At 37.0% G+C, this 26,921-nt stretch overlaps 1 protein-coding gene and 1 pseudogene across 2 annotated transcripts in view; both read right to left on the bottom strand.

Moving 5' to 3' along the window:
• Positions 1 to 17,330, bottom strand: part of LOC147513372 (cysteine-rich receptor-like protein kinase 10) — a 33,230-nt pseudogene extending 15,900 nt beyond the window's left edge. The window contains exons 1-5 of the transcript XR_015215421.1: positions 16,399 to 17,330; positions 16,180 to 16,320; positions 15,877 to 15,998; positions 15,545 to 15,757; positions 15,226 to 15,463 (exon numbers count right to left, since the gene is read on the bottom strand). The product of XR_015215421.1 is annotated as a cysteine-rich receptor-like protein kinase 10 (transcript). The remainder of the gene's footprint in view (positions 1 to 15,225; positions 15,464 to 15,544; positions 15,758 to 15,876; positions 15,999 to 16,179; positions 16,321 to 16,398) is intronic.
• A 5,524-nt stretch (positions 17,331 to 22,854) lies between these two features.
• LOC147513371 (uncharacterized) lies at positions 22,855 to 24,586 on the bottom strand. Its single transcript, XM_086599536.1, has 2 exons — positions 23,833 to 24,586; positions 22,855 to 23,740 (listed from the first exon to the last, which is right to left on the bottom strand). Exons 1-2 carry the CDS (start codon positions 24,217 to 24,219, stop codon positions 23,030 to 23,032), a joined length of 1,098 nt encoding a protein of 365 aa, XP_086455662.1. The 5' UTR covers positions 24,220 to 24,586; the 3' UTR covers positions 22,855 to 23,029.
• Positions 24,587 to 26,921: the final 2,335 nt, after the last annotated feature.

Genomic DNA, 26,921 nt, shown 5'->3' with positions numbered 1-26,921 from the left:
TACTTGGCAGAAGATGAAGATTATTTGTTGTTTGGAACAACTGGAAGTTTGGATGATGCTCAGGCTCCGTTCAACCATAACATGTTCGAGACCAATTTCAATGATCAAAGAGTAGAAGATGAAGTCCACCCTGACTTTCATTGATAAGTTCCCATGTTGATATGTTAGTGTTCAGTGTTGTGATTCAGGTTTATGATATTTGTCATTACAAGTGCTTGTGTTTGTAACTTTGACCAAATTACATTCTAGAACTCTCAAAAGAACCATGGGGTAAAAAGCAGGAGCTCTGGATAAATAAAACTTTGCTTACCAATTTTATGATGTAGTTTCTTGAAATTTTAATCTCTATATGGAATTTTGGCTAGAAAAAATAAATAAATAGGCACTGTGAAAGTTATAATAGTTTTGAATTTTGAAAACTTTGATGGTGAAATGGTAGATACGCAATGCTCAAAAATCAAAATCATTATTTTGACATATGTAAATACTCAAAATTCATTCTACACTTTTATTTTTCATCCACGTGCAAGCACGTGCATTTTAGCTAGTGTTAATAGTGTAACTTATTTGATTAAGTCTTTAATTCAAAAAAATTGATTTCCTCTTTCGATTTATTTGTATAAACTTGAACGAGCAATTGATTTTCGTTTATTTCTATTTATTTCAAACATAAATGCATTCTAAAGTCAACCTTAAATTTCTCAAAAGTATTGTAGTCGAAAATAAGAGCAAATGGATACTTTGTCCAAAATTATCAATCCTCAAGATGGCCTCTAACCCCAGAACCTATATATCGGCAAATCATCTATAAGATTAAAATTTGTATTAGTAGGAAAGTGATAAAGAAGATGCTTAGAAATATAAGTGGAAATCTAAAGGTCTAAACCAAAGTCTTCACATGATTGGAATTTGAAATTTTAGGGAGAGCAAATGGATAACCAAGATGACTGTAAATACAATATGCAAAGGTGGAATTCTAGAGTCTAGGGTTAACTGGGGCGTACCCTGAACGGGGATGTCCATTCTGCCTGAAACCCGAAAAAAAAACCCCGCACCAAACCCGACAAAACCCGAACCCAGACCGACCCGATAATTTGGCCCTAAACCCGTTAAAAGGGTTAAAAATCCCGAAACCATATCCGGACCGAACTCGAACTCGAAACCCGGTTAGAGAGGGTAAAAATGCCCGACCAAAACCCGAACCTGAAACTCGGTTAGAGAGGGTAAAAATGCCTGACCAAAACCTGAAATCGAAACCCGGTTAGAGAGGGTAAAAATGCCCGACCAAAACCCGAACCCGAACCAGACTCATAATTCCCAACAACTCTATTTTCATTTATTATCTATTTGACTATTTTGAACTTTTGACTTTTGGGCTGATTACTATTTACAACTTTACAAGTGCTGATACCCACGTGGAGACTTGTAGATATAGGGGAATATTTACTTTTGTTTGAGATTTTACATATTTGTCCCTATTTTATGATTGATGGGCTCCTAACAACTCTATTTTGAGGGTGAAAATGACTTTTGTGAATAACAAAATCTATTAATACAAGGTTACATATTTGTCTCTAATTTATGACCGTTGGGCTCCTAACAACTCTATTTTGAGGGTGAAAATGACTTTTGTGAATAACAAAATCTATTAATAGAAGGTTACATATTTGTCCCTGATTTATGATTGTTGGGCTCCTAACAACTCTATTTTGAGGGTGAAAATGACTTTTGTGAATAACAAAATCAATTAATACAAGATTACATATTTGTCCCTAATTTATGATTGTTGGGATCCTAACAACTCTATTTTGAGGGTGAAAATGACTTTTGTGAATAACCAAATCTATAAATACAATTCTCTACACCTCAAACTCTCCAATTCTAATCATAAACTTAGTTATCATATTCTCTCTACAACTACAAGCAAGTTCTTACAAGCAAGTGCTAATTCAAGGATAAAGAATGAAGATTGAGATTAACAAGTGATTTAAATATACTTCAAGAACTTCTCCAAAGCTAATTCGGTTAGTACTTCTTTCACAATTTAATTTTTCATTATATAATTAGGTACTTATTACTCTTTCCACAAACCCCACTCTCTTGTTATTAAGTATTATATATTATTTGGTTGTAGTGTTTTTTATTTATTTATATTTTTTAGAAAAAAAAAATGGATGATGATAATGATCCCACAGAGTTGGGATATGAAAGTGATTCAAATAATATGGGTGCTCCCCCATCAACTGATAATAGTCATAATACCAAGGCTAAAAGGGCAAGGTAAGGTGTTTGGGAACATTTTACTAAGATGGAAGTTAAGAATAAACTTGGAGTTATGGAATTAAAAGCAGTTTGTTGCCATTGTCAAAAACCATTAGCTCATTCTGCATCAAATGGAACTACTGCTCTTAGAAGGCACGTGGAAAGATGTTTACAAAATATTGCACCCAATGCTAACCAAACTAATTTGTCTAGAAATAGTACGGGTGAAGTTTCAACTTGGTCATATAATTCAACACAAGAACACTATCACACAATCAAGTTTTTTGTAATGAGAGAACTTCTTTTCTTAATGGTTGAAGATAAATATTATTTGGAATTTATTAAGGGTGCTTACTTTCCAAATTTTGAAAATATTTCTAGACAAACGCTTGGTAGAGATATTCAAAAAATGTACAAGTCCAAAAAATTGGATATTATTTCGTTGTTGAAAAATGCTCCTGGAAAGATTTCTCTTACTTCCGATCTTTGGACTTCAATAGCTCAATCTCAATTTATGTGTATCACAGCACATTGGATTGACAATGATTGGAAAATTAACAAAAGAATTATTGCTTATTTTGAGCATCCAGAACCACATAATGGAATATATATTGCTAAAGCTTTGATGGAAAAACTTATTGAGTATGAGATTGTTGGCAAAATTAGCACTATAACTTTGGATAATGCTAGCAATAATGGTGCTACAGTTGATGAACTTATCTCTAAGTTATTAGAGATATACGGTAATTTGTTCCATGTGCGTTGTAGTGCCCACATTTTAAATCTCATTGTTAAAGATGGGCTTAAGCATTTTTCTGTTTTACTTGTTGGATTTAGAAGTTTTGTCAAGATGTTGAGATATTCACCTAGAAAATATCAAAGATATTGTCAATTTTGTGAGATGGATGGGTTTGAAAAAAATAAAATACCAATAGATGTGCCCCATCGTTGGGATGCAACATATGAAATGATGAAGCATATTATGAAGCATAAGAAACCAATAAATCACATGTTGCAAGAGGTGAATATTGGGTTTTGCCTAATGAAGAAGTATGGGAAGCAAAACATGAAAACTTGAAAGATTTTTTGGTGTATTTGCTGATGCTACAAAGCTTTTTTCCGGCTCATCATATGTCACTGCTAGTGATTTCTGTTTGACAATTGGGCATCTTAAAAATCTTCTCAATGATAACCTTGAAAGTCCAGTTTGTGAAAAAATGCTTTTAAAGTATGACAAATATTGGAACAATATGGATTTTCTACCTTTAGCACTTGCATCTGTTATGGACCCGCGATATAAGATGGAAGTGCTAAAACATCTCTTGTATGCTAATGATTCTTCTACTTATGAAACAAAACTTAAAGAATATCGGAACAAGTTGGATACACTTTTTGCATCATACCAGAGGAAATTGGGCAGAGAACCTGCCAACATAGCCTCATCATCATCTACATCTACATCAAAATTAGCAAAGTTTATGTCAAGAGGACAATTGCAATTGCCCACTACCAATCAAAGGGAAATGAATGAGTTGGAGAAATATTTAGACTCGATCCTATTCCCATTTTACAATGACGAAATTTAATGTATTGGATTATTGGAGGACTTACTGGGACTTTTCCAGTTCTTTTCGTAATTGCGGCGTGATCTATTATGTGTTCCTCGTGGTTCACAGTTCCTTCCGAAGTCCGCTTTTAATGCAGGTGGAAGAATTATGTCCGAGTACATGTCACAATTACTTCCAAGTACCTTAGAAGCTTTGGTTTGTTTGAAGAATTGGTGGATAGCCGAAGAAGGAGTACCAAACGACAACGAGCAACCAGGAGGGGTGATATCAAATTTTATAAATGATTTCCATAATTTGGTACTTTGAGAGTTCGAGATGTATATTTTTCGTAATAGGGTGGATGCCTAGCCTCTAGTCTTAGAGAATTGGTTACAAGCATCCAAAAAATGAAAAATAAAGTTTCTTATTATCATTTGTCAAGTTACAAGAAAACTATTGATTACAAAAGCCATAAGACATAGCAAAAGCCATAACATGTTCTTTACAAATTAACCATTGGATTACACTAATGTCAAACACAATCCCATAACTTAAAACTTAAGGAACACATTATCCACAACCGTGATATAACTCAATAATGAAAGTTTTTAGTCAAAGTCAAAATTAACCAAAAAAAAATCCACTTTACCTTTCCGGCAACCATTCCCGTTAACAAACCCATCACCAACGCCCACAAGATCTATACAGTGTAACAGAAAAATATCAAAGGTAACAAACGCCCACAAGAAGGAATACAAAATCAAACACCCATCTAAGTTAATCTAGTTTTTTTTTCATAAACAATATACAACTATAAACAAGTTTTACAACCACCCCAGTGTTTGGAAGATCGTGTAAAATGAGGATCATAACTCTCCAGAGACCAACTCGACAATTTTGATTCAGCTCTTCTGGTTGGCCGAGAAGCTCGTTCAGATGTTGATGTTTGCTTCTTCGCAGGTAGCTTGGATTGACTAGTCTTCTTGAATTGCACCAAAATCATTGTCATGTTGTCACACCCTTGCCCGCCAGCTATTGATGGAGCCAAACACCTATCAAACACTCTTTCACATACTGCCGAGAGTGTGCTTTCCCTCATGTTTGATTAGCTTAGCTTAATGTCATACTCACAACCGATAATTTTTTGCACCTGTGATCTATATCCACTGATCCAGACTGTTAGATACATGAATCGCTGCTTTTAGTCTTTTAAACTAGGACTTGTAATCTTTATTGTTGAGTCATTAACAACTCTTTCTTGAGATGGCTTTTGATTAATTAGATGAAAAAGAGATTTTTTTTTTTAGATCTTGAAGTGGGAAAACTGGAAAAGAAAGAGGTTGGATTGTTCTATATTTCGGGTTTTATGATACCCGAAACCCAAACCCGAGCTCGACGAGTACCCAAAAAATAGGGTTAGGGTAGGGTTTGATCACATGTATCCAACAAATACCCGAACCCGACCCGCAAAGAATAGGGCCGGTCCCAAAAAACCCGATACCCGTTCAAAACCCAAAAAATTGGGTTCGAGTCGGGTCGAGTACCCATTTGGACATCCCCTACCTGAACCCCCCCTGGCTCTGCCATTGATTGCATACCCTGCAGTCAAGTGCTCCTGAAATGACTTTGATGTTAGGATTTGACAAATCATTACTTATATCTAGAATCTATGACATCTTGCTAAGTGATCTGAGACCAAATTATTTAGAGCATATTTAGGAGTGATACTTTTCTTGCATCAAACACCAAAATTTCAATAATTTAGTGTTTTTTCAACTTCAAGAGAGTCACATGTTGATGAAAACACCAAACCAAACACCAAATCGACCAATATTTGGTTCCAGTTTTGGTGCTGTACCAAATCTCTCACGCGGTTTTGGAAAAACCGCGCGATTTTTCCAACACCGCATGGGATTGGGCTGCTAAGTGGACTTCTATGGCGCGATTTTGCCAACACCGTCTGGGCTTGGGCTTCTATTGGCGCGGTTTTGCTAATACCGCATGTGTTTTTTCTAAAAATTAGGAACTGTGCATAGAAGTTAAGAAATTAAGAATTGTGCAATTGAAGAAATTAAGAATTGTGATCCAAAATCTAAGAAATTAAAAAAATTAAGAAATTAAGAAATTAAATAAATTAAGAATTGTGCAATCCAAAATCTATGATTATAATCTAATATCCAAAATGATCCAAAACCTATCATATTACATAAAATTTATTTAGCTCTATTCTTACGCCCCTTACCACTCGATGCCTCTCTTCTCTCTATTTGGATGTTCCGAAATTGCTCCTCTAAGTTCCTAACCTGAGAACCAAGATATTATCTGTCTATACGAAGGTTAACTACTTCAGCCTGAAGTTCCTCATATCTCTGATGTTGTTGCGTGTACACCTGCTGAATATCCTCATATGCTTTTCGTCTCGTCATACGCACGTTGGGATTGCTGATATGTTTGAGAATATGACTCCTCTCTTTCTTAGCTATAATGATAATCTATATATCCATCCTCATCCCATCAAACATACAAATCTGGTTCTCATATCTTAAAGAACCTCACCTTGAAAATCCAAGAAAATACATTGTGAGTACATATTATATATATAATGAATAAGAAAAATAAAATAACTAAACTCACCGTGGTATACTGATCAATCTGCGGCTCTAACTCATGGCAACGAGCACGAGACACCTCAGGAATGGAAATGTAAGTAGCCTCCCCATCAAGTCCCACACACGCAAACATCCGAGGATTCTTGGCGCATTACGTGAATTTGGATGATATGCATTCAGAGGTTGTGGGTTGTAAACAGGCTATGGCGGATGAGGAATACATAGCTCACGTCTCATCCCTTCTAGGCCGACAAACTCGAAGTTGTTAGCCCGACCAACAGGGGGCAACAACGGACCCATGGAGACACGGTTCCACCATCTATAATACTAATCAGCAGTCTGCTCAACAACAAAAGAAGACGCATCTGGCCAAGGACCACAACTGGCATGAACTTCATGAACTTGAGTTCTACTCCACGACTTCGCATCACTAACATCTGGCATGGGAGCACATGGAACTCTATAACGTCCAGTCATCTGTCTCCAATATCTGTCACCACAGTACCAAACCTTACAGTCACGTGCGGCAAAAACAACTCTATGACGTAACAACACACAAGCATGTTGCACAACTGGATCGTCAAAGGCAGTAGACAAACGCCAAAGTCTTCACTCAATAGATGACAATGATCTAATATCAATATGAGCACGAGCCATACATATATTATTTCTAATCTGCCCCCTGTTACAAGTCAAGTGAGACCCTGACCAACTAGCAAATCTAGGGCGAGTATTAGCAATCAAGTCTATGTTAAGACAAAGACATCGAAAGTACTCATAAAACCAAATCTCTAAAAGTCCTTTAAATCCTGCAATCTGAGGACTTCTACTTCCGAATGTCTGTGAAGCTTTATCTAACGTCGATATCAATGTGGCATATACTGAGCTACCAAGGTCATAATCTCTCATATTATGCAAATCAGAAACATAAGCATAATATCCAAGTCGTACCGTAGAATGACCATTTTGAAACAGAACATACCTAATAAAAAATATCAAAAAAGCCCTAACATACACATCGACACCCTCACTACCAGGTAGAACAGTCAAAGCTAACTCATTATATGTATCGGGATGGGAAGAGGGGTCCATATATCTTGATCTTAATATGAGATAGCTTAATACCAGAAGAATCATAAGCATCTGCATCCAAGCGAGGAAAACTCATAAGCATACTATCCATATTCTCATAATTTGTATTAAAAGGTATCGGTTGGCCTATACCGATACTCAACCCAGAAATCATGGTGAAGGAAGTCTAGTGGTGTGAACCCTAACTCCACACAAGAAAAATGAAATGTATGAGTTGTATTCCACCATCTTTCTACTAAAGCTATGACCACTACCCAATCAACCTTCTTATAATCAACATCAACCAAAAGACCCAAAGGTGTATATAAAATACTATCTTTAATATGTACAAACTCATCTAAACTCTTAATAATCTTTCACCACTCTCTAACACCAAATAAAGTCGATCTAACTCGGTAGTCAATAACATGCTGATATTATGAAAAAAAAAATGCGTATAAGATAAATAATTAATTGGTCCAACTCAACTAATTAATGCATAATATTCAAAATATTTAATCAAAACTAATTAATTACTTGAGTATTAGTCACTGCACTCAACACATGTTTTGTATCACGTGTAGAAGACACAACTTGTATATCAAGTGCTTCACCGGGATTAAATTGTCAATTGAAGTCGTTCATCTGATACTCAAGTACATAAGAATGTCTATCAGTCGGCGCGACATCCTCAGCTTCTTCTCCCCCACCGTCTTGTACTTCCTCGGGTTCTTGCACCTCTCCCCCATCGCCAATGTCGTTTGTGTACTCCCAATACACATCGTCATTATCGTCATCACCCTCGAAAGGTTCAAAAGGATTCAGATAAAATTTCAAAAGTTTAGGTAGGTTTTTGTTTTTTATTTTTTTACTAAGGATAGAGTTTATAATTGAGAGAAAAGTTGAAAGTGATTGAATCGCGCGGTGTTGAGAATACCGCGCGATTTTTGCAAAACCGCATGGGATTGGGCCTGTCAGATGGGCTTTAGTGGCACGGTTTTGGAAAAATTGTGTGGGCGGTTTATCCAAAACCGCGTCATTTGATATTGCTCCTAAAAATGGTTGGTATTTTTTTGGTTTGGTGTTTGGTGTGGTTCAAAATTTTGATATTTTTTTGGTTGCTCTCTTAAAGATGCTCTTAGCCTTCATACAATAGGCGTCTTTACAACAATTCCCTTTCAAATTATACCCACGTTGTATTACTGTCCCACCACCATCTCCTTAAAAACCCCCCCCAACCCAATCTTGATATTGTTTCCTCCCGAGCACATTTAACTACGAGTTCTCACCAACATTACATCCAAATGCTCTTGATGGATCATTACCTATATCCAGAATCTATGACTACATCCCAAGTGATGTGATGCAGCAATCATCAGCCTTTATCGAGCTAGGTGCCATAACATACATTAACCTTTTAGGGCCACACCCATGGGGTATTACCATCCCATAAACGTTTGGAACAAGTCTTTCTTGGCTCTGATAGCATTTATACCATTCAAATCATGCAATACTGTTCATGTTGATGCAATACTGTTCATGTTGATACCGTTCCCACTAAGTAGTTGTTAGGACCTCCACCATTGTGTGCTATTATACTCGATGGGACTTCACATTAGGTCGCCCAATTTCGCGCCCAAGCAGGGCTTTACTACAATATTCTTACCAACTCTATGGTGAAATACACCTAAAAAGGCCTCAACGTTAGACATTGACGGATAATTACCTTTATCTAGGATCTAGAACAACTTCCTAAGAGAAGTGAGACCAAACCATGGCACAACCGTCACCCCTCACCAGTTCACCAGCCTATGACACATTTTTTATATACCCCTCTGGTCATACCCCATGGGGTATCAAATGAATGTTACATTGGATTTGAGGTGCTTGATCTGTCAGATTCATTCTTAGGTGGATGAAGTTATAAACCTCATGTACAATGTTATATTACTCAATTGTCGACTAAAAGTTTGGCCAGAGTCTGATCACGTACTACATTTCTTCATCGCATATTTAACTTAGAACTTAAAGTATTTATAAAAAAAAAAAAAAAATCGCTTGTAGATGCTCATAATGTCACAAAAAAGATTCACTTGTAGATGGCTAATAATGTCATGAACGTGTACAATTACTATAACTTTCATTAATATGTCTTCAAAGGCAAATTTGTCAAAGTAAAAAATATTCGGGATGTCTTCTCATAAATCTTTGCCAAGAGATAATAGGATCAGAAAATGTTATAGTGGTCAAAGGAATATGGGCGGGGACAAACTATTGCCCTAGGAGTAAACCCTAAGAGAGGGATATAAAAAGGAGGAGGAGGGGCAGAGAATAGAAAGAAAAAGGAGGAGAGTGGAAGTGAACTACGGCGGCTTGATCCCGTAATGGGTACGTAGGCAACCTAATTGGTGCAGCCGATATCAAATATAGCTCTCATACTAGTGTGATTACGGTTCGCGGTATTGTGGTGTAACAAATGGCGCCGTCTGTGGGGACCGAACATGACCTCGTCTGTGTTTTCTACCGCATCAAAGAGGAGGAAGCTCTCTGAATCACCTGTCTTCCACCTCAAAACAAAGAAATCGCCCAATCTATGATTTGAAATGTGTTATTTGAATCTTTATGTTGTTTATTATGTTTTGATTCTGGTTGGATGATGATTGGGGGTATTGGGGGTGGCTGTCAAAGCTTTGAACCAAGCATTAATGGCGTCACCGGTCCTGATTTTGTTGTTATAAACTCTTGTTGTTGTGATTTGAATTGGTTGGGTTGATGTGGGTTGTTGATGGTTGCTTGGGTGCGAGAGAGTGGTGCTATGGAAGCTTTGACAAATGTTAATGGCAGTCGAGATCTAGATTGGGGAGAGATCTCGACAGTTGTTGAAAGGGTATGGTTGGTTAATTAAAGATGTTTGGTTTTCGATGAGGAGTGAAACCGTGGGTATGAGGAAGTGAGGCGTGGCTGATCCGGTGGTGGCTGGTGGTGGAGGGAGCTGGTGAAGGAGACGACCCTTAGTTGGGCTTTGGGCCCAAGTTTTTAAACCGGTTTCTGTGGGAAGCTTTCAGAGATCATTCTAGATCTCCGTTTCTTCTTTTTTCAGACAATGGCAGAAACAGACACAACCTTCTTCATTTATACACTTCCTGTTTATCTACTTCTGACGCGTGGAAGTTGTTTAATGAAATGCCTGAAAGAGATGTTGTTTCTTGGAACACTATGATTTCTGGTTCTGCTGGAATAGGCTGTTTTAAAGATGGTTTCTCTTATTACTGCCAGATGAAATGTGCAGGAGTTTGTCCGAGCCAGTCGAGCTTTGTTTCTGTTCTCAAAGCTTCGGTAGAGATGGGCAGTCTTGGAATTTGCAGGCAAGTTCATGGTGAAAGTTTCAAGTATGGGTTATCTTGTGATCTTCTTGTAGGAAATGCACTTTTGACAGTGTATGTTAAGCTAGGTGAGATGAAGAAGTCGATGGAAGTATTAGAAGGAATGCATGAGTTTGACGAAATTTCTATTGAGATATTACTAAGAGGGTATCTTCACCAAGGAAATTCAGTCTGTGATGCTTTCGAATTGTTCAGATATTCGTTTGTTTCACAAGTTCCGTTCAGCTGTTATGCTCTTTCTAGTCTTTTGAGCTTATGTTCGAGTGTGGATGGTTTTGATCATGGAGTACAAATTCATGGCTATATTGTTAAGGATGGGCTAAGTACAAATGTTTCTATTGTGAATTCTCTTATTACAATGTACGCAAGGTCGTACTATTTGGATGATGCCGTGTGTTTGTTTGAAGATGCATCATCACGTGATATTGTTACATGGAATTCTCTGATTGCTGGATATGCTTTTAATAGTCGAGGTGAAGACGGATTGGGTCTTCTTGGTTGGTTTATGTCAAGTGGGATGAGACTGAATGAATCTACTTTCTCAAGTTTACTTTCTTGTTGCGCTACTGTGACAAGTCTTGAGAGTGCAAAGGAGGCTCATGCTCTCATTATTAAGCTGAGAGAATCCAAGGATGTAGGAATTGATAACATTATACTGACAATGTACTGTAAACGTAGAAGTTTAGATTATGCGTCCCGTGTATTTAATGTTTTAGACGAGCGAGATGCTGTATCATACAACCTTATGACTGGATTGTTCAGAAACCATGGCTGGTACGAAGAATCTATGAGAGTTTTGCACCTTATCCAGTTGGAAGGCTTCAAAGTTGATGAGTTCACGTATTCAAGTCTCATTTCTAGCTGCTCACGGTTGGTTGATTTAGAAGTTGGACAGCAGATTCATGGTTGCATTATGACAACTGGTTTTGACATGATTTTACCTCTTGGAAACTCTCTTCTGGAGATGTACTCTCAATGTGGACAACTAAAGGACATGGAAAAAATCGTCAGTGAAATTGATGCGCCAGATGTTTTCACATGGAATATTATGGTTATGGCATATACCAGTTTTGGTTTTTTTGACAAATCATTCAAATTATGGGGGAAGATGAAAGAGTCAGGTGTAGACCTTAACGAATTCTCTTACTGTGCTATGATAGACACATGTAGTTATGTTGAGGCTCCACTTGTGGGTGAGCAGATCCATGCTAGAATCAAGAAGTTAGGGCTTGGTTCTGACACGACATTGATGAATTCAATGATCACCATGTACTCAAGTTGCGAGAAGATGGAGAAGGCTTCTATAATCTTTGAAGAGATTCCTTTAAAAGATTATGTCTCATGGAATGCATTGATTTGTGGTTGTGCACAAAATGGCTTCACCGAAGAAGCGGTCAAGTTCTATGTGCTAATGAATTTCAGTGGTTTTAAACCTAATGACATGACTTTTGCAAGTATTTTCAAGTGTTGTGCCCATCACTCCATGCTTCTGCTAAGTTTGCAGTTTCATGCTGAAGTTATCAAGACAGGATTTGAATCAGATGTCGCAATATCCAACTCAATTATCACCATGTATGCAAAGTGTGGGGAGTTAGGTGACTCAATAAAGACATTTCAAAACACTATGAACAACAGAGATGTGATAACATGGAATTCCATGATTAGTGCATTCTCCCATCACGGCTGTGGAAGACAGGCTCTTGATACAACCGGCGACAACCCGGTCGAAATCTGGTGAAGCGACAACCGGTCGAGAACCCTAACCCGCGAGTGGGATGAGCCCTCCGGATCGGAGATGTTAGAGATACATGGGGCAATGAGAGCCCCAACCGGTGATAACCGGTCCGAGCCAGCAGTGGGATGAGCCCTCCGGTGGATCGAGATCTAGAGAGATGGGGTAATGAGAGATGAGAAGCTAACCGTGACATAACCGGTCGAGCCCGCGGAGTGGGATGAGCCCTCCGATCTAGATCGAGATGTTAGAGATACATGGGGCAATGAGAGAGCTGATAAGATAAATAATTAATTGGTCCAGCCTCAGTGGGATGAGCCGCATATGATTCAAAGATGTTAGAGATACATGGGGCAATGAGAGCCCCAGTCAACCTGAATCAAATTAACGTTTCGAGCCATGGAGTGGGATGACCTCCGCGGATCAAGAAATGCTAGAGATACATGGGGCAATGAGAGAGCCCCAACCGATACTCATAACCGGCCGAGAATGAGTGGGATGAGAGACATCCTCCGGATCGAGAGATGTTAGAGATACATGGGGTTCTGAGAGAGCCCCCATCGATAAATAACCGTTTTCGACTCCCAGCGGAGTGGGATGAGCCATCTCCCTCGAAAGGATCAAAAGATGTTAGAGATACATCAAAAGTTGAGAGTTTTGTTTTTATTTTTAACTAAGGATCGAGTTTATAATTGGGATGAGCCTTTGCGGATCGAAATGCTAGAGATACATGGGGCAATAAGAGAGCCCAACCAAAAGCGAGAATTCGAAAGCAAGCAAGAATGGAGTGGGATAGAGCCACTCCCGGACGGACGAAAGGCAAAAAAAGGTTGGTAGGTCAAAAGAGTAGCCCCGTACCTTTGGTTGGAGCTTTTAAAGATGTCGAAGATACAAAAAGAGATATCGCGGACATGAGATCCGAATCAAACATGGGGGCAATTTGAGTTGCCTCAAAATGCTTCATTCCAAAAACAGAGACAAGTAGGGGTGATGAACCTTCCTTTTGAGCGAGTTCCAAACCAATTGGAAGGGGACAAAGGCCCTTGATGGATCATGAGGATATTGAGGTCCATGAGTAAGGGCAAAGGAGATGAGCCCTTTGGCGGATACAATGTTGAGTTCTGCTGAAAAGGGTGAGACACTCGAGTGCACATAGTAGTAAGTTATGTGGAGGGAGCTTATGGTATAGACAAGACACTCTGGCACATGCGATAGTGAATTTTGTAGATGAGAGTGGATAGGTTGGGTTGAGACTTACCGGGCATGAGGATGAGTTTGAAGAGTGAGAGCCGGGCGGGATGAGAGCCTTCGTGGATACGCTAATGAGTTATATGAATGAGAACCGATATTAGTCGATGGGACACTTCAGCGGGCATACGGTCCCGATGACAATATTGGATCGAAATGTCCCGAGGAGAAATAGACTAAAAGGCTGATCAACAGGACAACGTGGATATCTAGAGTTCAAAGAAAGAGAACAAGGAAGTTTGAGGACTTCGACCAAACCATCGTCATCGTCACCCCTCACCAGGGGCAAGCCTAGTAGCCATATTTCGGGGATGTACCTCATAAGTCTTGGGCCAAGAGATAAGAAATGACCGTTAGTGTGTATTTGAGGAGAATATGGGCCCAGAGACCAAACTATTGCCCTAGGATTTCTTCAGAGAGGGGGATATAAAAGGACTTAAAGTATTTATAAAAAAAAAAAAAAGGAGGAGCTTGGAGATGAACATAATGGCTTGATCCCAAAATGGATTCACGTGTAGCAACCTAATTGGTGCAGCCGATATCAAATATAGCTCTCATACTAGTGTGATTACGGTTCGCAGTATTGTGGTGTAACAGCAACCTTAACAAATAAGTAAAATATTCTAATTCATAGTACTCTTCATCAATGAGTGTTACCGAGGGTATAACTCGGTAATCAATGATGCTTCATTAATGGAACTACTAATAGATCGGTCTGGAGAACTGATTGGCTTGTTTGGTCCATGCTCCTCTGTTGTCCAGCAAAGTTCCTTTCTGCAACTACTTAACAAAAAATGCAGGTGCAGTAGGTATTGGAATGGTGACAGAGTAGCTGTTTAGCATTAGAACAACCGATGCCATCGTAGGTCTCCTCGCTACATCTTCTTGAACACATAACAAGCCGATGTGTATGCATCTCATTACTTCATTTCTTGAATAGCATTCTGTTAGTGTCGGATCTATCAGCTCTAAAGCATTCCCTTCCTGCCACTGTCTCCATCCCTGCACCAATTCTTTATAGGTTATTTCACTTAAAGAATAAAGAAAAAGGGAAAATAAAAACCATGGCCATACTCACATAGCTTAAAAGGTCTTCGCCAAGTTCTGATTCATAGAAAGAATTGATCTTTTGACCACTTATTATCTCTAAAACCAAAACACCAAAACTGAAGACATCTGATTTAACCGAGAATTTCCCATGCATTGCATACTCTGGAGCCATATACCCGCTACATCAACAATTAGTTTTCTTTTAGATGGGAACCAAGAATGCATCCAATTTTAGAGCAGTCAATCGAAGGAGCAATTCTGATTCCAAAATGTAATGCCTTTTCAAATAAATTAACAAAGTGGTTCATATATGTTATACTTACTGTGTTCCAACAATTCTACTTGTATTGCCCTGAGTTTGATCTACTCCAAAAAGCTTTGCCATCCCGAAATCTGAAATTTTTGCGTTCATCTCCTCATCTAATAAAATATTTCCGGCTTTGAGGTCCCTATGGATGATCCTGAGTCGAGAATCTTCATGAAGATAAAGTAGTCCCCGAGCAATCCCTCCTATGATCTTGTAGCGCCTTTCCCAATCCAAAGCTGCCTTTCTAGCTGGAACTGTTCAATGAGTAGAGAAATAATTAACAAAACACATTACATTATCCTAGGAATAAAGCATAGTAGATCAGTGAGACAAACCAAATATATAGTTGTCGAGGCTTCTGTTTGGAACGTATTCGTAAATAAGTAGTTTTTCTTCTCCAGCCCCAAACAGAATCCCAAAACCTTAACAAGATTCCTATGTTGAAGCTTATGCAACAAAACGAATTCATTTTTAAATTCTAGTGATCCTTGCCCAGAATTCGTAGCGAGCCTCTTCACTGCTATTTCTTGCCCATCAAGAAGCTCACCCTGTAAACATGTGATATATATTAAGAGAACTACAGTTGCCACATAAACCTTCGATAAAGTTCTCAAATCTCAAATTTGATAAAAATGCAACAGACCTAAGGCTAAATAATTGAATTTACCTTGTATACTGTGCCAAATCCGCCTTCTCCAAGCTTATTAGCATCAGAAAAATCATTTGTAGCAGTCCTGATCATATCCAAATCAAATTGCAAGGACTTACCGCTTCTGATATCATCCTCGTCTGCATAATTGAACTGATGTTATTGGACTGATGTTATCAGGAAAAAAGTTCTAATCCGACATTACAGATGCTACTGTAGACAAAAAATCTCTTTCACCCAGTCATCAATCTTATATCAACCCTTTGTAGCTACCAAAAAAATATGTTAAAAAAACAAGTTAGAATATAAAGTCTAACTTACAAATCAATTCTGGTTTCCTTTTCTTCCTGTTCTTCCTAATTCTCCTAGTTATAAAATATGCGCAAATTGCAGCTAAGATTACCGCAACAATTGCTGGAACAACAATTGCAACAACGTTAACAGATTTGCCATGTCCAGTTCCTGCACAAACAACAATACTCAATTACAATCCATTCCCAATACCGTAATCCTACTAAGCAGGTCTTTTAATCATATTACCTGAATTCGATTGCGGTGGTGGTGGTGAACCTTGGACAGGCCAAGGAGGAGATGGTGATGAGTTTTGAAAAAATGGAAAAAGCTCATATATTATATGACAACTTGGACTGAAAACCTGGGCTCCTATACGGTTTTCACAACAACTTGGTAACAAACTAATCATTCTCTGTAGACAAGAAAGGCATTGAGTAGCTGATAAATCTCTAGTACACGTGACCAAACCATATATATCATTCAAGTCTGTGTAATCAATTGATCCAAGGTCAAACTTTGTTGCTACAGACGCAGCAGTAGTAGACAGATTATTAAATAGGTTTCCTAACTGCCTGTTGAAGCGATTAGCATCAGCATCAGAAACATATTTCACGTTAAATATCCCTCGGGGATTACTATCAACTTGGGAGAAGAACAGCGTATTGGAGTAGCGTATAATGCAAAGGTCGTATCGCAGCGTAGCCTCCTTTCGGTTTGGGCATTTTCGGATAACATCTACAACTGAATTATTCAAACAACGTCGACAATCTTCTGTTGAGGCATCACCTCTGCATTGGACTAGGCCATAGACTATATCAGGACTAGTTCCAACAGTTGTATTAAAAAATCCATCTCGAGGACCATTTGAAAGAAGGGAAGGAAGGAGGAGGTTGAGATTGGTCTGGAATTGGCTATTGGATGTGTATTTTGCAGTGCTGGAGCATATTTGTAGTAGTTGAGCTTGGACGTGGTTATGAAAAAGAAGCAAACATAAATATATGATCATCAAATGCATGATACTTGATCTATGTACATACATTTTCCATTTCAGTTCTTTGCTATTGCATTTTCCTTTTCATTCACCTTGATCTTATAAAGAAGTTTTGAAGTCTAGACTCTAGACCAAGATAGGTCGTTACTGATTCACTTGGGTTCTTTTAAGCCGATGAACTTTCATATTTACTGTTTCACTGTATCATTCTAAAAACGCTTTCTGCCAGAGGGCCAGTCTACATCGAGGTCATTCTTCCACTGTCTCAAACTCCCAATCGGCCAATCCATACTCACACGTCAAAATATCCAACCGTCTTGACTCTTGAATCAAATCCCAAGCAAATTCCAACCACACAAGTCTAACGCCAAAAAGGATATAATGTTCAAAACAAAAAAAGAGTAATAATTGTCTTCACTAAAAGTCTTTGTTGTGACTTTTCTTCCTAAGTATATTCACATAATGGCTCATACAAGTTATATCTAGGCCTTGTAAGTGTATGATGATTGATGATGGCACTGTTTATGGGGTTGTGGGAAGCCAGAGGAATGAATGGAGCTGCTTTGATTTAAAAATCACTAAGCTAATTGATTTAGGTCTTTGTGTTCAAGGGCTTATGGGACGTGGTAAGAATTAAGAAACTAGGACGGATTGATACGTCTACTGTTTAGATGCAATTGCCTTCATGATGTTGAATAATGAATACCTATAGTTTTGGAATATCACGAATATGTTGGTATTTTAACCAGGATTTGAGTTTAATCTCCCTGGTTAGAAATCCGGTCCATTAAAACCCGAACAACTCACAAAATCTCCCTGCTTTTAAGAAAATAGGAAACTGACAAAAATACCCCCCACTTAACAAATCCGTGAACCCGTGAATCCTTCTATTTTTTCTCTTCCTTCTCACTTCCTTTTCTCTAACTTTTTAGATCTGAAATATCTTCTCTTGCAAATCTAAATTCACATAGTTTAGGATAATAAAGTGACGAATCATCAACAAAAGAGAAATGAAGAACTCTACAATTACAAAAAAAAATTGAAAAAAAAAAAAAAAAAAAAAAAAATCAAACTTTCAAGTTCTAGAAGAGATGGAGATGAAATTGAGAATATGGCTGCTCCAAAAACTACGGCAAACAAACCAAATCTGGTGAGAATCTTCAACCTTTAATCCTATTTTTAGAAATTTGTATGAAAAAATGAATTTTTATATATCGAGTTAGTTTGTAAATACAAATTTACATTTGTTTATTGATTTTACTCTGTATTTTATAGTTTTCATAGTTTTGCAATTTCAAGTTTGGGTTTATTCTGAATTTTTATGTTTGTGTATGTAGTAGTTTTACCATGTATTTTTATATTTTCGTAGTAGTTTTTTATCTACATTCTTAAATTTGCATGTAGTGTTTTCTTTCTGTTTTTCATGTTTGTGTAATATGTGGTGATAGTTTTACTCTGATTCTTAAATTTGTATAGTAGTTTTACTCTACATTCTTAAATGTGCATAGTAGTTTTACTCTGCACTTTTAAATTTGCGTATTAATTTATTTATGTTATTTTAAACTTTGCATAGATAGTCTTTGTTATTAATTGGTTTTCTCTCATTGTAACAGAAGGAAAACGAGAATAAGTCGTACAAGACCTTTAGAGCTTCTGCATTACCTACGCTTGGGGTTGTAGCAGATTTTAAGAAAAGGCATAGAGCTGAGGACCATATCTCAACAATGAATATGGGATCTAAAAGAAGAATGCAAGAAATGATGAGTTGATTTTTGTTTAATCAGTTCTTGGTGGATTTGTTATTAGATCTTTGATGTAATGACTACAATTGTTAGAATTCTGGATGTAAAAAGGCTGATTTGGCTTAATGTGTTGTTGGTAAATGATGTAATGGGAACCTGTTTTATCTTTTCAGTTGGTAAAACAGTTAGGTTTGTTTTGTTTCAAAAATATATTGTGTAAAAATAATTTTGCATAGGTTATGATCTGTTTTCTCTATGAAAATTTAACTTTTCATAGATCAAATTATTGTGTAAATTTAAATTTACATAGATAAGTTCTGTGTGAAAATACATTTTAACAGGTTGTATAAAATTACATGAGTTCGTTTGTCAGATATTAGATTGGTCAATTTCAAAGAAATGTTATGTGAAAACAATTTATCATGCATAGTTTCTTATTTGTGTTGCATACTTGCATGTAAACACACTCTTCTAAATAAATTTAAATTTTCATAGATCAAGTTACTATGTAAATTTAAGTTTTCATAGCTCTAGTGACTATGTAAATTTAAGTTTGCATAGTACAAATGTTTTTTCGTCAGACATGTTTTGTTTCACAAATCTATTATGTAAATTTAAATTTTCATATGTAAATTCTAATTTTCTTATATCAAACTACTATGTAAATTCAAATTTTCATATATCAAACTACAATGTAAAATTAAATTTTCATATGTCAAACTACTATGTAAATTTAAATTTTCACATGAAAATCAGAAATCTCTGCAAGTTGATGTGGGAAAGAGCCCCCGATGGGAAGGGCATCTTCATCAAGGAAAAATAAGGGGAGTGTGGCGAGTGAACTGAACCTAACTCCTCATTTATGATTCCAATACTAAACATTACACGGGAATCACTTCTTGATAGAAAGCAAAGTCTTCACTTGCCAACACCTTGTTACACAACTTGACATTCTCGGAACCGAAAGTAAGTGTCGCCAACCATTTCCACATGTTCATGCAAGGTTTCATCATTCATGACAATTTGGGTAGACTGGACGCTCCTTCTCCTTCATGTCAATAATAGCCTTGCATCCGTGTACCAAGCCTGTTTTGTGACCACTTGCATCCAAACTCCATGCATATCAACATGATTAATACATAATTTTATTTCATGCAGAAGTTGTTTCTTACAATTACATAGAACAAACACGTAATGGAGAGAAATATACTACTAACTTTAAGCAAGTATATCCCGTTCTAAGAGAATCCACTAATATCTTCGCAAAACTCGTCATACACTAATATTTCATAAGCATCACAGGCTTGATCAATCAGTATGTGTTTTAAGCGAAATAGAAAGGTCAAGTATGGATGATAGTTACCTCTTTTAGTCTCCACGGTCGGTGTAGGCCATTTGTTGTAAGACACCTCAAAGTGCCCCTCAACATCACCACATTTAACATACCCCGCCAACATAGAATTCCAATAAACCACATTTCTTTCGGGGCATCTCATCAATCAACCTCTTTGCTTCCTTTAATACTCCCAACCAATGCATATCCATTAATCATAGTATTCCAATGCATATATCCAGTAAATCTATATTTACATAGGTATGCAGTATTTTCAACATTTAAAGCATGACAATATCACCAATTTAAATTTTAATGACATGAATCTAACGAAGAAGAGAATAAGTAAAATTAAAATAAAGAAGAAGATTGAAAAGAGGATAATCAAAAGTTCAAAGAAGTGTATTGAAAAGAGGTTAAAACAAAAGTTAAAATAAGAAGATTTCTCTCATGCCAAACCTTATTCTTTAATGATGTGAGAATGAAGAGATCAAATCGCGAAAATAAAACTCAACTCCGAGCTGAAATTGGTGTGTTCTTTGTGTCATTGTTGGTTAAAAATGGCGAGAATAAAAACCCCAAAACATAGTTGTGTGCTGGAAAAGAAAAAGGGTAAAAAAGGAAATCAATTTTGTTTGGAATTTAAAAATAGACCGAAATTTTATTACTTTAGCAAAAAGAGGGAGTTTATTTCATAAAAACTTAAAAATAGGGGGGTTTAATGGGTTGGGCCTACATGGGGGAGGTTTTGAATAATGGGTTAGGAAGGCAGGGGTGTGAGCCACATTTCTTGGTATTTTAACTATTTTGGCATAAATGTGTCGATATTTTAGAAGTTATACTCGTTCGTTCGTGCCGTATTCATCTCCGGGCCATGAATACATTGCGGCCTCAGAGTTGGCTTAAGGGTTGTTTGTTTTTTTAGCATCTGAATTCTGAATCGAATGAATCTTTGAATGACCCACCTTCGAATCTTTGAATCTTTGAATCTTTGAACTTCGAGAAAAACATGTTTGTTTTTCTCGTCGAATGACCCGACTCGAATCTTTGAATATAAATCATTTAGACATTTTACCCTTACAATCTATTTTGAACACTAACTTGATTACTTGTAAAACCAAAGAGTTAAAAATGGATTTTATGAATTTCCTTTGTTTATTCAACATTTTGGCCTTAAAAGACTCATATAGTAATATGAGATAAAAAAAATACTAAAAAATATAAACATAAATAATAGTTCAATAACCATAAGGTCATCTATAAAATTTGCATACCAAGTTAAATGACATTACAAGTAACTCCAAAGTTAGGCTCTTGTAAACTTGATCATATATGTCCACTAAACAATTGTTCCATAATTTGATCACGCAAGTTGATCATGTACTCATGTGCCTCAGTCCAAATGTGTGATTTATACTTGGTGGTGCTTCAGTCCGTCGAGAGTTAATTGAAGACCTCCTTTGGAATAGTCACATTTTCTTTTTCATATTGCTTGAACAATCGATCATCATCATCAATGGCCACGGAACGGAGAAAATTGTGTATTGCCATGCATGCTACAACAATTTGAACTTGTGTGCGAAAACTATATGGAGCCATCTTCTTCAATATCTTGAATCTTGCTTTCAAGACACCAAATGTTCTCTCAATTACATTTCTTAGCGAAGAATGTGCCTGATTAAATTTCTCTTCTTTGTTTTTAGGACGACCACCGCGATTAAAATCTGCCAACCAATACCTAGCATTCCTATAAGGACACATAAAGCCCCTAGTATGTGTGTATGCAGCATCACACAAGTAATACATACCTACAATAATGAGACACATAAATATGTAAACCAAAAATATATATTTGATCAGTGAGGTTGTTTTGATACGTACCTTCAGGAGGCAATGGAAATCCGTTTTTTTCAGGCCACCTTAATGTCTCATTTAATACACGAGCATCATGTGCAATCCCTTCCCATCCAGCCATCACATAAGTAAATTTCATATCAAAATCACACACACCAAGAACATTTTGGAAACAATCCTTACCTCCTCTTCCTCTAAAGGGAATTTGCTTATCAAGTAGAATGTGTGCATCTACTAATGTACCATCCAAAGCTCCAATTGCTCCTTTAAATGGTCCTCTCTTAAGACGGCGTTGGTAACGAGATCCACCTTTATGAATAACCCCGTCAAATGGCGGATCAATTATCATCTCCTTTGAGAAATGGAGCATTGCCACTAGCACCTCATGAAAACACTTACTAATGGTTTGTGTTGAATGTTGAAATCGATCCACTATTGATCGATTTCGCTTATTGTGACCAATAGTCATTAAAAACATAGCTATTTTTTCCTCTACATCAATATGTTTACTATCATGAAGCCACTATCTCTGCCTTTGCGAAAGTGATCACATAGCATAATGAAGGCAGGCTTCTTCAACCTTAGCATGTTAAACATATGTGTGGAAGTTCCATGTAGAAGCTCTTGTACATACATTTTCCCAGTAAGCGCAGATATACATATCTTCTGCCTTATACGCTTACGCTTTGTCGAAAGCCATGTGAATATTATGATTAAATACACTAATAACCATTGTCGTTGTGTCATTTTCCCTGAATTAAAATAATAATAATAAATCAATCAATCAATCAATCAAATTAAATATTAACCTCAAAGTAACAAGTTTATAGCAACCATAAGTAATCAAGTCAACAAAAATACTCATAAATGTTGAGTCATAATAACCATAATATGACAATAATCCAAGTCAACAAAATGTAAATACGATAGTCATCCAAATAATTAACGCTGCAAAGATTATGTCATCCTAGAAGTAATATTCTTCAGGAATTGGATCTTAAGCCTATTTTCTTGAAGATTCAGAAGTTTCTTGTTATGAGAAGCGTGGAGGGAAAGAGCTTCCAAGGAGTTAAGATAAAGAGAATCATCTAGCAAACCCAAAACATATAACTCTTGCACCTGCGCATCACCTTCATCCACAAGCTTCTTGTCTCCCATGGTTTCAGCCTTCACCATCTCCACAAGCTCCCCAATACTCTTAACAAGAGGATCTGCTGGCTCAATCGAATCTCTCTTACGTTTTTGCTGCGAGCTACTTGCATCACTCTTTGCTCGTGACGTAGTCGGAACCTGTCTTTGGTTAGGTGGTTCATCTACTGGAGTATTCTGTACATATGTAGGAGATTCTTCATTATCAGATGGGATATCATGAGAAGGATTATATTGTGTGTCATCCATGGGTACATCATGTGATGTGTAAGGATCATAGTCCCCACAAATTGTGACATTAGGGAAGTAACCAGCTCCATGAATCTGGTTATCCTCATCTCCATCACTTTCAATATTCTGAACCTTTGCAACATCATCATTGGGGGGATTCGTCATTGGAATTGGATGCTTGTGATTAAACATTTCATCGCCAGAAGCTAGGGTGGGCTCAAACAAGGATTCTAACAACTCCCTATTCATCAACGGAGCATGCCTGAATTGACCCGTCAACGGATATTTCTGTTTATAGCAAAAAAAAATCAAATTAAACAAATAAAATAATATGCATACGCTTATATAACTTGTATGAACAAAAAAATGTGGGTTTCTACCTCAATTAAGTCGTCCCAAACTTCATCCGGGAATTCAAAGACACCTCCAACAAAATCGACTCCATGTCCCGTCCGTTTTGATAGTAACCTCCATGCCGCATATTGCTTTCGAAGGTAATCCCATTGGTTCTTGAGTTGCCTTTGTGTGTATTGGGCATTGTAATTTTGCTCATTTTTTTCATTAATCTTAGTCCATGACTCTGATTTTAACGAAGTTCCACTAAAGCCTTTATTATTAACCTCGTCCAAGCACATTTCGATGAAACATTTTTTCCACATATCATCAGTCTTTAACCTAAGATTTGGAGCAGATTTCTCAACGACTTCCTGAGTTGCTTTTTTCTCTTTCTTAACTCTTGGAGTTAATTTTTCCTTCCGAGGACCCATGCCTAATGTCACTCATTAGCTATTTAAATGAATTTAAAGTAATGCACTAGTAAAATAAAAAAAAGACATAGAAAAGACTAATTCATGAAATGGTCGAAATGGATGATGCATAACTTGGTCGGACTCAATCTCGACCATGAATGATCCGCGGTTTCAAAACACATCGCAAGACTCGAAGTCTTTGCATATAAAGGTGACGGTTTAAGATACAGATAGTTTCATCCATGGGAACAATCTCACTGATGTTATACTAACAGGTACCATTTCAAAATACACCATAGGTTATGAATCTAGGTAATACTTGCCTATAACTCCTATAGGAAAATACTTTGCTTCAAAATGCAACAAAACTAGATTTCTGACGGACTATCTTCCAAATGACACAACTCTTTCCACAGGTATCCAAACGCTACAAGGCTTTTTGCGTTGAAAAGAAGACTCTCAGAAATTACTCTTTCATGTTTTACAAAAATACTAACTCTCACTCTAACTATATGAAAACTGGACTCGAACACAGTGCGCAAAAACGGAATTCTGACGCACTATTTTCTGTCAACCAAACTTCCCGACATCATAGATGTCTCTACAGACCTCGGAATGCGTTGAGTCCAATTGGGTTGGAAAGAAGACTCAGAAAACTCACTCTTTCATGTTTTGGCGAGAGTTTGAATCTGAATCTAACTATGTGAAAACGTGGTTCGAAAACAGGCACAGATCCTGATTTCTGTAGTCAGAAAATTCTGACGTGCTAACTTCCGAACACCATAACTATATCCACAAACCTCGGAATGCGACGAGGTCGATTGGGTTGAAAAGCAGACTTCCAGACCTTACTTTTTTGTGTTTTAAAAAAAAATTAGTTCAAACTCTAACTAAATCAAAATTAAGCTTGAAATCAGACCAGCACTAAGCTTAAAACATCTGACATCTAAAACACGCCAAGTCATCCAAAGACCAACAGTACTGTAACTACCAAACACATAGCCATGGAAACATACATGCCTACTACTCAAGCAATTCCACAAACAACATAAATTAAGTATCAGAAGCCCAATCTGTATGCTGTTTAAACGACACACCTAATTTCTATTTTTTTTTTTTTAATGAAATCACATCAACTATAGAACTTTATAGTTCTCATTTGAAAGATCAAATATAAGATCTATAGTTTGCATATTATTAGGTTTCCACGAATGGAAACAGAATGACTCGTGGTGATTAACAAAAATGACGATACTGATTACCTCACCATGCAGAGAGAGAGGTCATTTCCAATTTAATGGAACCCAAACAAGGAAACCTTACAAAAAGACTGCAGTGCATCGATTAACATATCACACAAGTCAACAAAATCTGCCTGCCTTTCCTCCTCAAGTAAACCGGGCCTAGAACTTTACAGGTTAAAAGACTAGTTGTAGCTGCATGATTATGGGAAAAAATTCATTCATCACCCCACGGCGTACTAGTTGAGTTTTTCACAAGAAACGATGAGACCCTCTAAATATACTCATACCTAGCACGATCCACCCACACTTTACTTTCCAGTCTTTTGTTGTGTACAAAACAGGGTCCAAAAGTTCTTGAATTATCCAAATAAATAGTTCTGAAGATATAATCTTCAATAAGTCCAATAGTTCAAGAGCAAAATTAAGAAAGCAAAGCCCAAAATTTTAGGCTTGGAAGATAGGGGGAGTACGAAGTCAATTTATGCAAAAAATGTTTAATTTGTTTGAGTTGTTATTACTAGACTGCTAGTGTCAAACACATATACACGTGCCAGAATCTATATAGTGTCTTAAACACCTAGTAACCTTCTCAAGCACCAAGCACTCTGTTTCCATGAGTTTGGCAGAAGCATGGCTTCTTTGTAGCATTTACCATGGTCGACACTTTTCTCACTAAATGGCAACCCAACCAGGTGTTCCTAACTAATAATACTGTCAGGTGGCCCCATGTCATGTTCTTTTTCGAGGCAACTACGTCAGGTCTCCTTGCACAGTTTGAGTGAGCTGCACAAGGCCTAAAGTGGCAATTTGCGACAACTAAAACATGACGGTGGGCTCGCGACTCTTGATTTCCTTTGCTCAAGAATCCTCTTAAAGCTCCACACTAGGTACTACGATCCGGATGCATGACAAGACAAAATTAAAAATATGCTTCAAGAAACCTAAGCCTATCCGATCTGATTGGTACATCATCCGACACGATACCCATAATTGAATGTTACAAGTCATTCATAGATTCAAAAGAGCATGTTCCTCGTTCTTATTCATTGGCGACACTATCTCATCCATCGTGAATTTATTATTAATTCGACCATGATGCTATGAGGTTTTGGGTACCAAAGTAAGGTTCCGGATAGACAGCTCGGTTTTCTAACATTCTACTTATCTTTGATTGCATCAATACTAGCTAGGTAGGTAAGCTCTTTATATAAATAACACATATTAATCAACACTAGGTATATGCATCATTCAAAACATGTTGATTAATCAATACATATTACAATGAAGGAATTGTTTCTAACGATTCAAACATATTTGTCAATCAAAAGAACAACAAAAACACAAAACAAAACAGATATATAAATAGTACACACAACACATATTAAGAATGGATCAAAGATAAATATAGTAGAGAAATATTTATTTTGGAAAAAAAAATAATAAAAACATGACTTTTATGTACCTTGTTATTATAGC

This window comes from Coptis chinensis, chromosome 3 (assembly GCF_015680905.1).
Source record: "Coptis chinensis isolate HL-2020 chromosome 3, ASM1568090v1, whole genome shotgun sequence".
Lineage (NCBI taxonomy): Eukaryota > Viridiplantae > Streptophyta > Magnoliopsida > Ranunculales > Ranunculaceae > Coptis > Coptis chinensis.
This window is presented reverse-complemented; position numbering and strand designations above follow the sequence as displayed.